The sequence below is a fragment of the Zingiber officinale genome, chromosome 9B (genome assembly GCF_018446385.1).
Source record: "Zingiber officinale cultivar Zhangliang chromosome 9B, Zo_v1.1, whole genome shotgun sequence".
NCBI classification, from domain to species: domain Eukaryota; kingdom Viridiplantae; phylum Streptophyta; class Magnoliopsida; order Zingiberales; family Zingiberaceae; genus Zingiber; species Zingiber officinale.
Genome location: NC_056003.1, coordinates 4,227,919 through 4,242,739, shown reverse-complemented (window position 1 = coordinate 4,242,739; position 14,821 = coordinate 4,227,919). Strand labels below are relative to the sequence as shown.

Here is a 14,821-nt window from a genome sequence, read left to right as displayed (position 1 = left end):
ATTCTTGAGTATGTCCCTACACGTGTTATGCTTGCAGATCCTTTTACTAAGCCAATGACTAAAGAGTCATTTAAAGAACATGTAAAGTCTTTGGGACTTCGTAGAATGTAACAATATTGAAATAACAATCAAACTTTGTGTTATGATTGTGTAATTTGCCATAATTTATTCAGTGTATATGTTGTATTTGTTACATTCATATAAGATCTCGGTGAGCATGTTGGCAGGTGAAGATTGGTCCACTCACATGGACAATCATCTCTGTTTGTTAAGTACAAATAGGGGTAAGACCGTTACTTATGGAACAAATTATGTAGCTGAAATTAGAGACAGATTCATAAGTTGAGGTCGCCTTGATAATTGTGTCAAGATGAGATCATTTATGTGTAAATAATGATCGAAGTAAATGAACCCACCATTTACTGAACCTGTTGAAAGCCAGATTAGAATTCATATGTTGAATTCAGGATTAGACGTTATGTATGTCTAGACCTAAATCTGTACGATGTTAAATTTGAAGACAACATGCACTCTTTTTAGTAAAGAGAATAACATCGTAGCATGTGATTCATATCACATGTGCTATTACGACAATAAAGGTAGTAGGAGAATGAATCCCCGTTTCTCTAATATGTGAGACCTTTGAGATTATATGTTAATCTCAATTTTTTGCCTTAGTGACTATTTAGCTGTCTATTTGAAGTTTTAATCAGTGTCTGCTACTTTAGCGTATATCCTATGGCTATGGATGATTCGGTCTATGGAGCATAACTAGGAAAGCGACTGATTAAAATGAATTGATTCTAGCTAAAAAGGAAGATTAAATATATTTACATCTTTTGTTGTTATTCACTGGTCGACCCATTTCTGTTATGTACGGAAATGAATGTGAATATTGGATATGGAACATGCTCATGACATAATGGTCATTATAAGGGATTAGAGATGTTCATATCGATATAAATGAAAATTATTTAATCTGGGTAAATAGCAAGACATGGATATCTTCAAGATAATAGCTGTGTGTCATTTGAAAATTGGATGGATCCTGGATAAAGGCTATGTGCCACCAGGAAAGTGGCTAAGTGTCATAAAGAGTGTGTCTCTAATTTATTTGAGTAGCTAAGTAAAGTGTAACAACTTTATTAGCATTGATTGCTCAAAGAGCGGCTAAGTCAAGGTGTAACAATCTTCTTAGCAACTATCGCTCAGTGTGCTTGCTGTCGCACGAACCATTTTTTCTAAGTATGGATTAGATGTTCTCATATGGTCTATGTGACCAAACTCTCTAATAGTCTATGTGACTTATTAAGTTTTTGTGACTTACCTAAATGAACTAGTCTTAGTGACTTACCTTGGACGAGTGGGAGATGTTGAAAATGGGGATAGTGGGGAACGTGGCTCATGTTCCCCACTACACATAATGGAAAAGTCCATTATGCCCCTAGTGTATTTCCCTATATAAAGGGGGTCCGTCCAAGGCTCAGGGTGTGTGAAATTGCAAGTGTGCGACGAGAGTAAGAGGAGAACATCCAAGGCGGTGGGATTTGGTTTGTGAAATTGCGGAGGGCTTTCCAATCTTGTGATCGCTCTTCCGACAACGAGTTTTCGCCACTGCCGACTGCGGATCTGCGGAAGATTGCTGTAAATTTTTACCGCATTTTTAATTCGTCAATCATGTATTTAAATTATAAAATCTACAGTCTAAGGTCAGGAATGATGTGTTGGACAAGTGATTTTGATGTTGGTGGTGAAAAAATTGAGTTAGAGGTAGAGGATATTCATACGAAGGAATAACAACAGTACACTTCTGGTCGATCAAACATTAAAAAAGATAAAAATTAATCAAATGTAGGAATGAGATAAGCAAATCCATTCATAAATTTCTCCCTCCCCAAAAGTGTAATTTATTTCAAGGGCACCTGAAGTTTCTACCAGGACCTCCATAGTAGAAGTAGTTCCCCCACACTGCATTGACTCCTCCCCTTATGCTGTAACAATTGGGATGGTCAGCCAGCAGCCGGAGGTTCGGCAACGGCACCAGGCTGTTGTCCCAGTCCACGCCCTGCAGATTGCGGAAGTAGGAAGCTCGCCGGATTCCTTCCGTCGCGAAGCGACCGCTCCCCATTTGGGTCGACGTGTGACTGCCTGATCGCCGGATGTTGACGACCTCTCCCCCGAACTGCAGCATGCTCGCGTGCCTCGCCAAGTGACTGAACAAGAAGGACGGCCAGTAGCCGACGAGCATTCCCGAGCCCAACTCCAGCCACCAGTTCCCATGCGTTGGGTCCTAAATCACTCACACATTAACATCGCATTAATTACAGTTCGTGGAATGTCCTGGTGGCAGGCAGATACCACCATCCAACAGCATTAAGTGCATGGTTCGTACTACCTCCTCTTCTTCTTCTTGTTTTTTTTTCCATGGAAAGATTATTGATTTACGCATCAAATCTACAACAGCAGTATGTAGCTACTAACTCTTGCTGCTTGTATTTTTCAGAAAAAAACAGAGTACTAACTCTCCCACTCTACCAGTAACATACAAGCAACAGTAATCCAATGTTCTTGTCCAATTATTAACTTTTAACAGTCATAGCTAGCTAAACAGGAAATTAAAACATGCACTAATTTACCTTCCATATGAGTAGACTGATATCGAACTGGCGGTTATTTAGGGATGAGGTGGGAGAGATAGCAGCTCCTATGGCTATCTTATTGTTAGTTTGAACAAAGCCTGAGCACAAGAGATTGTAGCAGCCTGTCTCTCGGTACGCATCACTCTGCACGAAATGATTAACAAGCATGCAAACAGGTTAATTAATTAATTAATTAATAGTCTCCTTCACTTCATTGAATTTGGTGAAGACGCTTACAGTCCAGTAAGTGAAGAACCGGGGCCTGTTGTCTCCATAAAGCTGAGGACTTACCTGAAAAGTAAACAGCAAGATAATTCACTCGCATACAAGGCAAGCGAAGCTAGTACTGCATTCACATAGAAAATGACATTCGAACGGTAGCTGAGATTATAGAAAGTTTAGATCTAAAGGAATTTTGTTCAAGGAAATTCAAACGTAGATGTCAAGCTTTTAGTTAACCTGCCATCCCGCTTCGATGGTGTTTAAATCGTGGCTAAACGATCCTGAGATCACCCAAATCTGAGATAAGCTGAATTCGGACGCGCTCGTTACTCTTGGCGTCCACACGTTCAGACCGGCTTTCGCGCCGTAGTAATGGTTTCCCATGGCGTAGCCAATTGCATGCTGCAAATATCTTAAGCAATCTCAAGGTCTCATGTTGCATCTACTAATTAATTAATAGAGAAGTTAACTAGCTGAACATTTACAGATCATGGAAATGGTTTTTTTTTTAAAAAAAAAGTAGTGAGTCAATGCTCCATCTGTCTCCTGTAGGTCCTCATGAAGGTTCTTTTCTTTGTCAGCTTCATCGATTTAACTAGTTTTCATGATCCAATCTCTAGTTATTAACTAGGACACCTACTACGCTCTGTTGTGTACTTAATTATTCCCAGTGAGAAATAAATTAATTGATTAAGAGAAACTAGTTGTTCAATAGAATGGGCATGCAGCTGGTCATTTACTCAACCTCATGGGCGGAGCTTATTGAATCACGGCGCAGTGCGGCAACCGCCGGCTTCCTGCCAAATCTCTGAATGGAACTGGCCCTCAATACGTCTTCTCGCATCGTTCTTCGTATCGGCACGGTTTCCTCTGGGCACGACTCGCCGGAACTCGCCCATGCCTGGACATGGAAGCTGCTGCTGCTGCTGCTTGCGTTGTGGCCTCTGGGTCTCTCAGGTGGATCCTGCAACAAATTCCAACCAACGCAAGCTCACGGCATCCATTGATTGAGAATCAACAATCAACAGCGCGCTCGTCTTTAGTGACACGCATACCAATGGTCTTCGTCGGCCCGGCCCCCTTAGCTTCGGATGATCAAATGCCGGTTGCAGATGAGAGGGAATGCAGTCTATAAGATCGCCGTCGGGACTCTGCACGAAGATGCAGTGATTACATATTCCACCCTGATTGAACTAAGAAAGAGAGACAGAGGGAGATCGGAAGGAGAATAATGCATGCCTTAATTGTCTTGACAGCAGGCTTGTTGAGCCTCCTGAGGTGAGCACTGATGGTCCTCCTATGCGCCGCAACAGGCGTACTATTTACAGTACTGGAAGGTAGGAGAAGACACAACACAAGGAAGGTGTCGAACAAGCTCGGTCGCCTTTGGCCGCAGCTAACGGCCATTCTCAGGGGATTTTGGAGCTTCGATCCTTCTAACGGATCTGTCTGTGCCCGTGGACTTTGGCCAGCTGACTGTCTTCTTCCTGCGGAATAGATAACATGGCCCTAGCTCCCTTGTTGCTTGCTAGCCGAGCTAACTAGCTAATGCAATTTATAAACTGAGAAAGGGGTAAAACCAAAAGGGAAACCAGGGAAAAGGTGGAGTGGAGGCTGTGCAGTGGTTCGGTGGTCGTTTTTGTTGCTTTAATGGTGCTCTGATCTCCATGTGGGCATGGACCATGGTGAATTGTATGTCGAAGAATCAAAGTGGGTTGCTGTAAAGTTTTATGACTGGCGCAGCGATTTTATTGCACAAGAGTCCACTCCAGCCCAGCGTCGCGATACCATGAAGTAGAACCACCAAACTGGTATCATGTAAAGTTTGACCTGTGCCTTCTCTTCTTCTCTTCTTTTTATTTATTGTTTCTCCCCTAAAAAACATGCTGCAGCGCTTTTCTCGTACAAGTTCACTGCAGTGTTCCAGCGTAGCGTGATCAGGAGGAGCAATTGTAAAGGAGCTTAATTGTCAGGGCAGTCTGATACCAACGTACGACTACAATAGTGTGCCAGATTTTGGAAAGGGCTCGGTTGAAAAATTTTGTAGGGCAAACATTAGAACGGGCAGTTCTACTTTTTCCCTCCATTTTGATCCAATCAGTGGAACGGGCGAACTGATCAGGAATCGACTGCGCCCAAGTTGCTGGGCACAGGAGGCACGAGGGCAAGCCAAGCGGTGCTGTACGGGCCAGGATCGGGATGGGGCCGAGAAGGCATGTTATAATTGGCAGGACCAGTGAGGGAGACAATCAATTAATATGGGCGAGGGTATATATTAAGGCAATACAGCTTTATGTCCCTTATACCTTTCATGACGCGTCATTGTTGTACCCTATGCTTTATTGTAATGTTTCACTGGTCAGGGAGTGAGTGAGATATGAATCGTGGAGGATAAACGTGGGTGTGCCAGCGTGGTTTGCCCAGGTAGTATGTATGTATGATGATTAATTGTCCATCAGCTGTCTGAAATTAAAGTTCGTAGAGAAATAAACAATAAGTTGTGGCCGAGGGTAGGTCTTATGGTCTAGTGTTAGACTAAGTGTTAGTTATGATATATTATGAAATATTTTTTTCTTCTAATGGATAGTGGATCTAACAACATTTAAATATCAAGATGGGCTTTTACTTATATTTCTTTGATTTATTCAGATAATTGATAGAAAATTTTTATAGAACCAGACTGATCGCTCTCAATATTAGTCAAGCCAAAGACTCCAATATATGATACCAGCTAATAAAAAAAATTATAAAAATAAATAATTGTGTACGTAGAAAAATTACATAATAAAAAGTTTATATAATTAGGTTAAATATTAAGAAAAAAAAATCTATCCTTAATAGCTAATAAATAAAAGTCTAATAATAATAATATAATTTAACATCCTCTCTCAATCTCAAAATCATGATTCTACTACTAGAAATATTAAGAATTTGTCAAAGAAGAAATAAAAATATAAAGCGAAATGTGTATTGATAAATATATCAACAATCTATAGATTAGAAGGAATGAATGACAATGTGATGATGCCAAACCGAAAATCATGACGAATAATGTGACAATCAATTTCAATATGTTTCATCTGCTTATAAAAAAATTGAATTGTGTGCAATTTAAATAACACTCTGATTATCACAATATAACGGAATAAGTTGATGAAGAGAGATACACATATCCGTAAACAACAAATGCAATCAAACTATCTTACAAATAGTTGAGGTCATGATTGAGACGACCCATAACACACTTTCCATGACTCCAACATATGCATATCACATTTCAAATTCAAAGAAAATTTGATCCCATATGAACTTCAAAGCTCAACATATATCTTTCATATGAAAATTCATAAACTCAAATCAACATAAGAAAACGAATAGTCTTCAACTCATAGCCATATAACAATCAAAGGACAATTTATTAACATGTTCTAGCATCCCTTAGACAGTGTGTCATACATTTCTATCTCATCTCCTCAATTACTCCACCTCCAAGTCCTCTATCATAATCTTGGTGTCATCTCCTTTGCCTACATCATTTATTTTGTGAATCTATAGATCCTTCAAATATATTTTCCGTACATGATAAAATCAACAAAGTACTATTTAAAGCCAAAACAAAAAAAAACAATACGGAACTTAAACTTCTGTTGTAAACCACTCAAGCATTTCTAAATAGACCTTAATCCCAGACAATATCAAAACATGGGATAACATTCACAATAAGAAAACTTCAATATAAGCTAATAAGAGAATGTAAGGTGCATTTGTGGTAAGCTTTATTAAAGCTCATTCATTTAGTTCATGTTCACAACTCATTGGGAGGTACCTCCTAGGAGAACTTATATTTATCTGGCCAAAGTCATCATTCATTTCGTTAACAATTATAATTGGAAAGAAAAATGATATGTTTAAGGAAAAAAATTCAATGAAATCCACGAGAATAGACACATAAAATGATGGGGTCCAAAAAAGTGGCAAAAAAAAAAAGGTGAAACCCTCGCCCTCAGGGCCCCCGCCGCACCCTGCCCAGGGTCATCACGAGGGAGGTAAATCACGGTAGCTCGGTGGTAAGTACGCAGTGGACCGAGACTTTTTGCACAGGGATAGGGAATAAATCCCCGTTGCCCTGCGGACTCGAACCCATGTTCTCAGTGGCAAACTTCCACGCCTTTACCAACCGAGATAACCCCGTGGAGCTCAAAAAAGTGAAATAATGGATCATGACTTTATGTATCTATCCTTGAAATTTTTCTTAAATTTTTTTTCTTAAATATATCATTGCTCAATTTGAAAAGCCCTCACTAAAGCTCATCCCGAGTGACCAATCTCATATTATCACCGCTTATACACAAAACCTCCCAGTTATTCATGTAGGAGATTTTTAACGACTTACCATAACATGCATGAAGGAAACATGCATAGTTCATACCACCCAGTCATATCATAAAAATAATTGGATGAACAACTTCTTTATCCACTAAATGCTCTTATTATCCCTATTCTAAAAAACCTAAAACTGGAGTTAACGGAAAGAACACTCAGCAGTAGTAAAGAATTTCGCCTCCCTTAAACTTCAATCCGCTCAAAACCATAATACTACATCGTCACCAGCAAAGCAATACTCCTAATTTGTCCCGTAGCCTGAGGCCAACACCATAAACCAAAATAGATCGCAATTCCAACCTCAAATTCCATTCGGTTCTGCAATCTTTATCCTTTTAGTACCGCCGACTGGAGCTTGTCCCACGGGATGACGTGTCGGCGGCGAAGGGTAGTCATGGATCATGGAAGATCCATGACCTGTGGTGATGATCCCCGAGGAAAACTTAGGCGTGGCGGAGCCAGCCGACCGATCTTAGGCACGAGTGACAGGTTTTGGTTGAGGCGGCGGAGAAGAGAAGGGAAACGAATCGGGCTGTTGGGGATGAGGGAATGAATAAGGATTAGGTTTAGGCTCATATACTTTGGGTAATTAAAGTCCAAGCTTAGATTAATCGAATCTATTAACTCCTAATTGATGTTCTAAACAAGCTCCCTCAAAGTCTCATAGGTTCATCCTCATCAAAATGTCATAGGAACCCGTTTAATCCTCTAAAAATTTCTAAAGACTCCCAACCACTCAATAGAAAATTTCCTTAATGTATGGTTATTATTTTATATTTTATTTTATTATTATTATTTATAGTCATTGGATTGCCTTCGTCCCTTAATGTATGGTTATTATTTTATATTTTATTTTATTATTATTATTTATAGTCATTGGATTGCCTTCGTCCCAGAATTCCTCATTTTTAAACATTCGATGCTAGTGGGACCTTACAATGGCACGGTACTCAACTTCTGTGGAAGATCTAAAAATAACATCTTGTTTCTCACTCTTCTAAGAAATGAGGGAATCATCAAGAAAAAGTAAAAATCAATGGTGAATTTGTGATCTATAGGATCACCGGCCCAATCAACATCAGAGTATGCACACAGCTCTAGAGATGAAATAAAATGCTTTGAAATTGAGTACTCCAAAGATACTTGAGAATACGAAGAATAACAACTCAATGAACTATAATTGGTGCAGTGACAAATTGACTAACTATATGAATAACATGTGCAATATCTAGATGATTCACGATGAGATAAACCAAGCTCCCAACAATAGTTCAGTAGAGACTAAGATCTAGTAAAAGTGGGCTATCAGATCGAAAATACTGGGCATTAGTCTCAATAGAAGCATCAACTGTTAGGACCCGTGTGGCTGGCAAGAGGGAAGAGGTGAATCGCCTGTAAATTACAAATGGACCTTTCTCGATCTTTCAAAGAAGATTAGTAGCACAATTAACTTAAAGTAGTTTAACAACTAATAAAATAAAGAGGCACAGAAGGTTTTTTGGTTACAACCGAGTGCTGGTTAGTCCTAGGAAAACGTATCGATTTCACTGTATAAAAATTTTTGTACAAGTGTCGAACCTTTCCTTAAATAACCTATTGTGTTCTTTAGAAGTTAAATTAGGAATCGCAGACGGAACTTAACATCATTGATTCCAAATTTAACTTATCTGTTCTTAATGGTTTAGATTTGAATCGCAAGCGGAACTTAACACTATTGATTCAAATCCACCTATGTTATTAATTTCATTAAATATTAATTTCCAAAATTGGTTTCCAGGACTGCATGGCGAGGTACATGACCTTCTTGGATATGGGAGCAACCACCACCTCCTAGACAAAGCCTTTTAAGAAAAGCTAATATTTAATTTCCTTAAATAACTCTAGGTTAATCAAAAAGAACAATCGAATCACAAATTCGAAAAAGAAGAAAACACAAACTCGAAAAACTAATTCGAAAAACTAGATCTAATGCCTCTTGTGTTTGAAATTCATACAAAAGAAATACAACTAGTATGATGCGAAAATTAATTACTAATTATACCTTCCTTTGTATGCAACAACCTCTTGATCTTCTACCGTATTCCTCTTCTTATCCCGGACGTTGTGTGGACAACGATCTACCGAGATGAGAATCCACCTAAGCCACCTTCTTCTCCAAGCATGATTCGGCCACCACAAATATTCCATGAATAGATGTGGTTCGGTCACCACCACCAAGCTCCAAGGGATACTTCCTTTCTCTCCTTCTTCTCCATGCTAAAATCCGGCCATCTTCAAGCTCCATGAGATTACAATGTCCGGCCAATGAAGAAGAAAGAAAAGGAAGAAGGAAAAATAATAGGGCCGGCCACCACCAAGGAAGAAAAGAGAAGGAGAAAAATAATAGAGTCGTTAGCCATGAAGGCACCTCTACCTCCTCTTTTATATTCCTTGGTCTTGGCAAATAAGGAAATTTAATTAAAAACTTCCTTAATTCTTTTGCCATGAAAAGGAAAATTTTATTTAATTAAAAATAATTTTCCTTTTCATTATTACATGGTCGGCCACTTATTTCCCCAAAACAAGGAGAGTTTTAATTAAAATAAAAATTAAAACTTCCTAATTTGTTTCCGGAAATTTATAAAAAATTTCTCCAATAATTTTTCCCTTCATGGTGGGTTATAAAAAGGAAATTTTATATATTAAAATCTTTCTTTTAAACATGTGAATAATTTCCAAAAAGGAAAGTTATCTCTAAAAATTAAAATCTCTTTTCAATCTACAAATAAAGAAAGATATCAAATCTTTTCTTAATCTTTTGTAGAAACTAATAAAAGAGAATATTTAATTTTTAAAACTCTCTTTTAAATTATGATCATGGTTAAAAATGAAAGTTTACTCAAAATTAAAATCTCCTTTCAATCTACAAATAAGGAAAGATTTCAAATCTTTTCTTAATCTTTTGTAGAAAACTATAAAAGGAAATATTTAAATTTTAAACTCTCTATTAAAACCATGATATCCATAAGAAATAATTTTAATAAAAATCCTTTTTAATATTCTAGTGGCCGGCCACCTAAGCTTGGGACCCAAGCTTTGGCCGGCCACCAACTTGGCTCATCCACTTGGTCTTGGCCGGCCCTAGTTTGGGTTCCAAGCTAGCTTGGCCGACCCCATTAGGATGGGTAAGAAGGTGGGTGTGTGATGGGTATAAATCTCTATATACAAGAGGCTACGATATGGACTGAGAGGAGGAATTGGTTTTGGTCTCCCGATGAGATTAAGCTTCCCGTGTTCGCCCCGAACACACAACTTAACTTCATCAATAATAATTCATACCACTGAAGAATTATTATTGAACTACCGCACCAATCTCAAATTACATTTTTAGGCTCCTTCTTATTATGAGTGTGTTAGTCTCCCTATGTTTAAGATATCGAATGTCCACTAATTAAATGAGTTACTGACAACTCACTTAATTAATATCTTAGTCCAAGAGTAGTACCACTCAATCTTATCATCATGTCGGACTAAGTCCACCTGCAGGGTTTAACATGACAATCCTTATGAGCTCCTCTTGGGGACATTATCAACCTAGATTACTAGGACACAGTTTCCTTCTATAATCAACAAGACACATTATAAGTAATATCACTTCCCAACTTATCGGGCTTATTGATTTATCAAACTAAATCTCACCCATTGATAAATTAAAGAAATAAATATCAAATATATGTGCTTGTTACTATATTAGGATTAAGAGCACACACTTCCATAATAATTGAGATCTAGTTCTTTTATAAAGTCAGTACAAAAAGAACTTACCTAAAATGGTCCTACTCAATACACTTGGAGTGTATTAGTGTAATTTATTAGTTAAGATAAACTAATACTTAATTACACTACGACAACTTCAACGGTTTGTTCCTTTCCATTTTAGTCGCGAGCAACTATTTATAATTTATAAAGAACCGACAACATGATCTTCTGTGTGTGACACCACATACCATGTTGTCTACTATATAAATTAATTGAACAAATTACATTTAACAAATAAATGTAGATATTTGACCATTGTAATTCTTTATGTTTATACAAAAGCTAGGCTTTTAGTATACACTCTAACAATCTCCCACTTATACTAAAAGACTATGCTGCCATAAATACTTTCATACATCTGATTCCCAACCCTTCAACATACCCATCAAAAACTCTTGCCTTAAGGACCTTAGTGAAAGGATTTATAGGTCATCACCTGATGCAATATAGGCGACAACAACTTTTCCTCGTTTATAAGATTTCTTGTATTGGGTGGTACTTGCGCTCTATTGTGTTTACTTGCCTTATGGACTCATGGTTTCTTCGAGTTTGTTACTGCACCACTATTATTACAATAAATTGTAATAATCTTTGGACAAACCAGAAATCATATCTAAGTCCATCTTGAGGTTACTGAGTCATTCAACTTCTATGGCTGTGGTGTCGGCCATTTTGCATGTCACTAGGCGCTCCAAATTAATTAAAATTGAAACTCACTAAAATTAAGACAAGTGTTGTAGTAAGGAGTCCCAAGTCGTATTTTTCCAAGGATTAACTAGTAAATGTGAGCAAATTCTAGAAGTAGTTCCAATCGAATGTGTGTGCATGTTAATGAATCAATTTCTACAACTACAATTACAGTAGTAATTAAACTCAACTACTTTTAGAAACCAAATTAGCATTCAATCCTCTATTGCAATCTAATCCAACAATTACACTCTAAAGCTCATTCACGAAAATATTAAATAGAGGTAAACAAACAATTCCTCCAATTAAGCATTCATAACTTTCATTTGATCACAGCAACAAAAGGAAATCCCATACAGATATCAAAATCTAGCTAACTAAATCATCAAAACTAAACAAACTAATGTGAATTAAAGCTTCTAATTCAAAACATAAACTAGTTAGCAAACTAATCAGTAGTTAAGCAAGATTCGGATTGCACTGATTCGAACAAATCAGAATTGCAAATTAAATTTCAGAAACGTAATTGCAGAGGACATGAAGTAAAGAAGAAATATCAAGAAAAAGACTACAGACAAGAAAAAACCAGAAATCATATCTAAGTCCATCTTGAGGTTACTGAGTCATTCAACTTCTATGGCTGCCTCTGAGGCTGCCACATACTCAACTTCTATAGTGGAGTCAGAAAAGCATCTATGCTTAACACTCCTCCATAGTTATGGCTTTACCTCCTAAAGTAAACACAAAACCCCGAGGTCAACTTACTATTGTCCCTATCCGATTGGAAGCCAAAATCCGTGCAACCCACAGGGACCAAATTAACTGCCTTAGTAATCTAGCATATAATCCCTAGTCCTTCTCAGGTACTTCAATATATGCTTTACGGTAGTCTAGTGTCCCGGTCCTGAGTTACTTCGATATCTGCTAACTATGCACTGGGCAAAATAGATATCCGATCTCATGCATAGCATACATTAGGCTTTCCAACAGCCGAAGCATAAGGAACTTGCTTTCATGTCCTTTATCTGTTTTGATGTCTTTGGAGACATCTCTTTTAGTTAAAGTTACTCCATGCTGAAAAGGTAAGAAACCTTTCTTGGAGTTTTGCATGTTTAAAATGAGCATGAATTGTTTCGATATATGAAGCTTGGGATAAGTAAAATATTCTTTTCTTACGATCCCTTATTACTTTGATCCCAAGAATATATACATTTTCCCAAGTCCTTCATATCGAATTGTTTGGACAACCATACCCTTACTTCTGACAACACTTTGATATTGTTTCCAACTGCCAAAAATATTATCAACGTATAGTACAAGAAATATCACCACGTTTCCATCACACTTCTTGTATACACAAGACTCATTCAGTTATTAAATAAATTCATAGGTCTGGATTACTTTATTAAACCGGATGATCCAAGACCTTGAAGCATTACTTCAGTCCATAGACTGATTAAGTTTACACACAAGATGCTCTTTGCTATTTGCAATGAACCCTTCTGGTTGCTTTATATGGATATTTTCTTCAAGACTTCCATTAAGGAAAGCTGTTTTGACATCAACTTGCTAAATAGATAAAAGAATCCGGATAGACTTTGTAGGACCGTTGGGCCGGCTAGAGGGGTTGGTAAATAACCTGTCAATAAAAAACAACCCTTCCTCGAACGATTAAGCTAACACTTGTAAAATGAATTAAGCAGATAAATAAAAGCATAAAAGTAAATACGAGGCACCAGATGTTTACTTGGTTACAACCGATGTGGTTGTTAATCCAAGGAAGATTAAGCTCAAAAACTCCTTCAGGCGGAGAAGCCTCTTACAGCGTTTAGGCACAGAAAATAGAAGCTTAACTACAACTTAAAGCATACAAGTGTTTGGAATACAATGATCGTGATTGTTGAAAAGCTTCTGGACCAAGGCTATATTTATAGCCTTGATCGGGGCGCCTGGATGGGTTCCGGGCGCCCTGGGGGGGATAAAATTTATCCCCCAACGGTTGGATCGAGTCAAAGCTCGATCCTGTGAAAAAGTCCCTTCCGGGCGCCCCGGACAGCTCCGGGCGCCCCGGAGCCAAAAGTCAACCCAGTTGACTTTTGGTCCGTGCTCTCTTCTCTGGTTCAGCTCGCCTCTGGTCCGGGTCTTTCTGCTCCGGCTCCGTTTGCTTGGGTGATCTCTGACATCCGGAATAGGGCTCACCCGAACCCATCTTCCGGTCTTCTCGAGTGTGCTTCCCTCCGGCTTCTCGTCCCTCGGAATTACCGCGTGTCCCTTCTCGTCCACCAGTGTACTCATCCGCAGTCTTCGTCCCTCGGTCGCACCCCGTGCCGACCTTCTCGCTAGCTGCGTCTCTTGCTCCTTGAGCAATCTTCCGCTCCGGCTTTCGTCCCTCGGAACCACTGCACGCTTCCTTCTCGTACGTCGGTGTACTCTTCCGCAGCACCTCGCCCCTCAGACGCACCGTGTGTCGTCCTTCTCACTAGCTGCGTCTTTCGCTCGAGTACCTGTGTTCCTAAGCTCCTGCACACTTAGACACAAGGTTAACACAGGACCTAACTTAACTTGTTGATCACACCAAAACAACCTTGGGGTTCCAATAATCTCCCCCTTTTTGGTGTGATCAACCCAAGTTAAGCTAGGGTCAACACAGATATAAAATAAAATTAAGTCAATTAACTTAATTTGCAATTTAAGTGCAAAAGGGTAGAAAAAATTAGATTTCAAAAAAAAAATTAATTTTCAATATTTCTACCTCCCCCTAGACTTATACTTTCTCTTCTCCCCCTTTGATCACAATAAAAATGGGGTACAAACGAAATCTAAGGGTTGACATTAAAAAATTTTTGAAACTATATTTCAATAATTTTCAGGGAAATATTTCTAAGTCAAGACAAATTTCTAAGTCATTCGACATCAAGATTAAGAAGTTTCTAAACAGAAAGCTTTATGCAAGAAAATTTCAGAGAATTAATAACATAAAGAGAAATTTTCTATGCATTTATTTATTTATATTTTTTATGCTTTAATCAGAAGGTTTAAATTTCCATTTTAATTTATCAGAAATTCTTAAGTCACACTTTTTTAGATTTAAA

At 38.2% G+C, this 14,821-nt stretch overlaps 1 protein-coding gene across 1 annotated transcript; it reads right to left on the bottom strand.

Moving 5' to 3' along the window:
* Positions 1-1,701: 1,701 nt before the first annotated feature.
* LOC122022475 lies at positions 1,702-4,405 on the bottom strand. Its single transcript, XM_042580493.1, has 7 exons — positions 4,101-4,405; positions 3,917-4,012; positions 3,607-3,825; positions 3,099-3,263; positions 2,877-2,930; positions 2,637-2,783; positions 1,702-2,290 (listed from the first exon to the last, which is right to left on the bottom strand). The coding sequence occupies exons 1-7, from the start codon at positions 4,266-4,268 to the stop codon at positions 1,913-1,915; spliced, it is 1,227 nt and encodes a 408-aa protein (XP_042436427.1). The 5' UTR covers positions 4,269-4,405; the 3' UTR covers positions 1,702-1,912.
* Between the last annotated feature and the right edge of the window lie 10,416 nt (positions 4,406-14,821).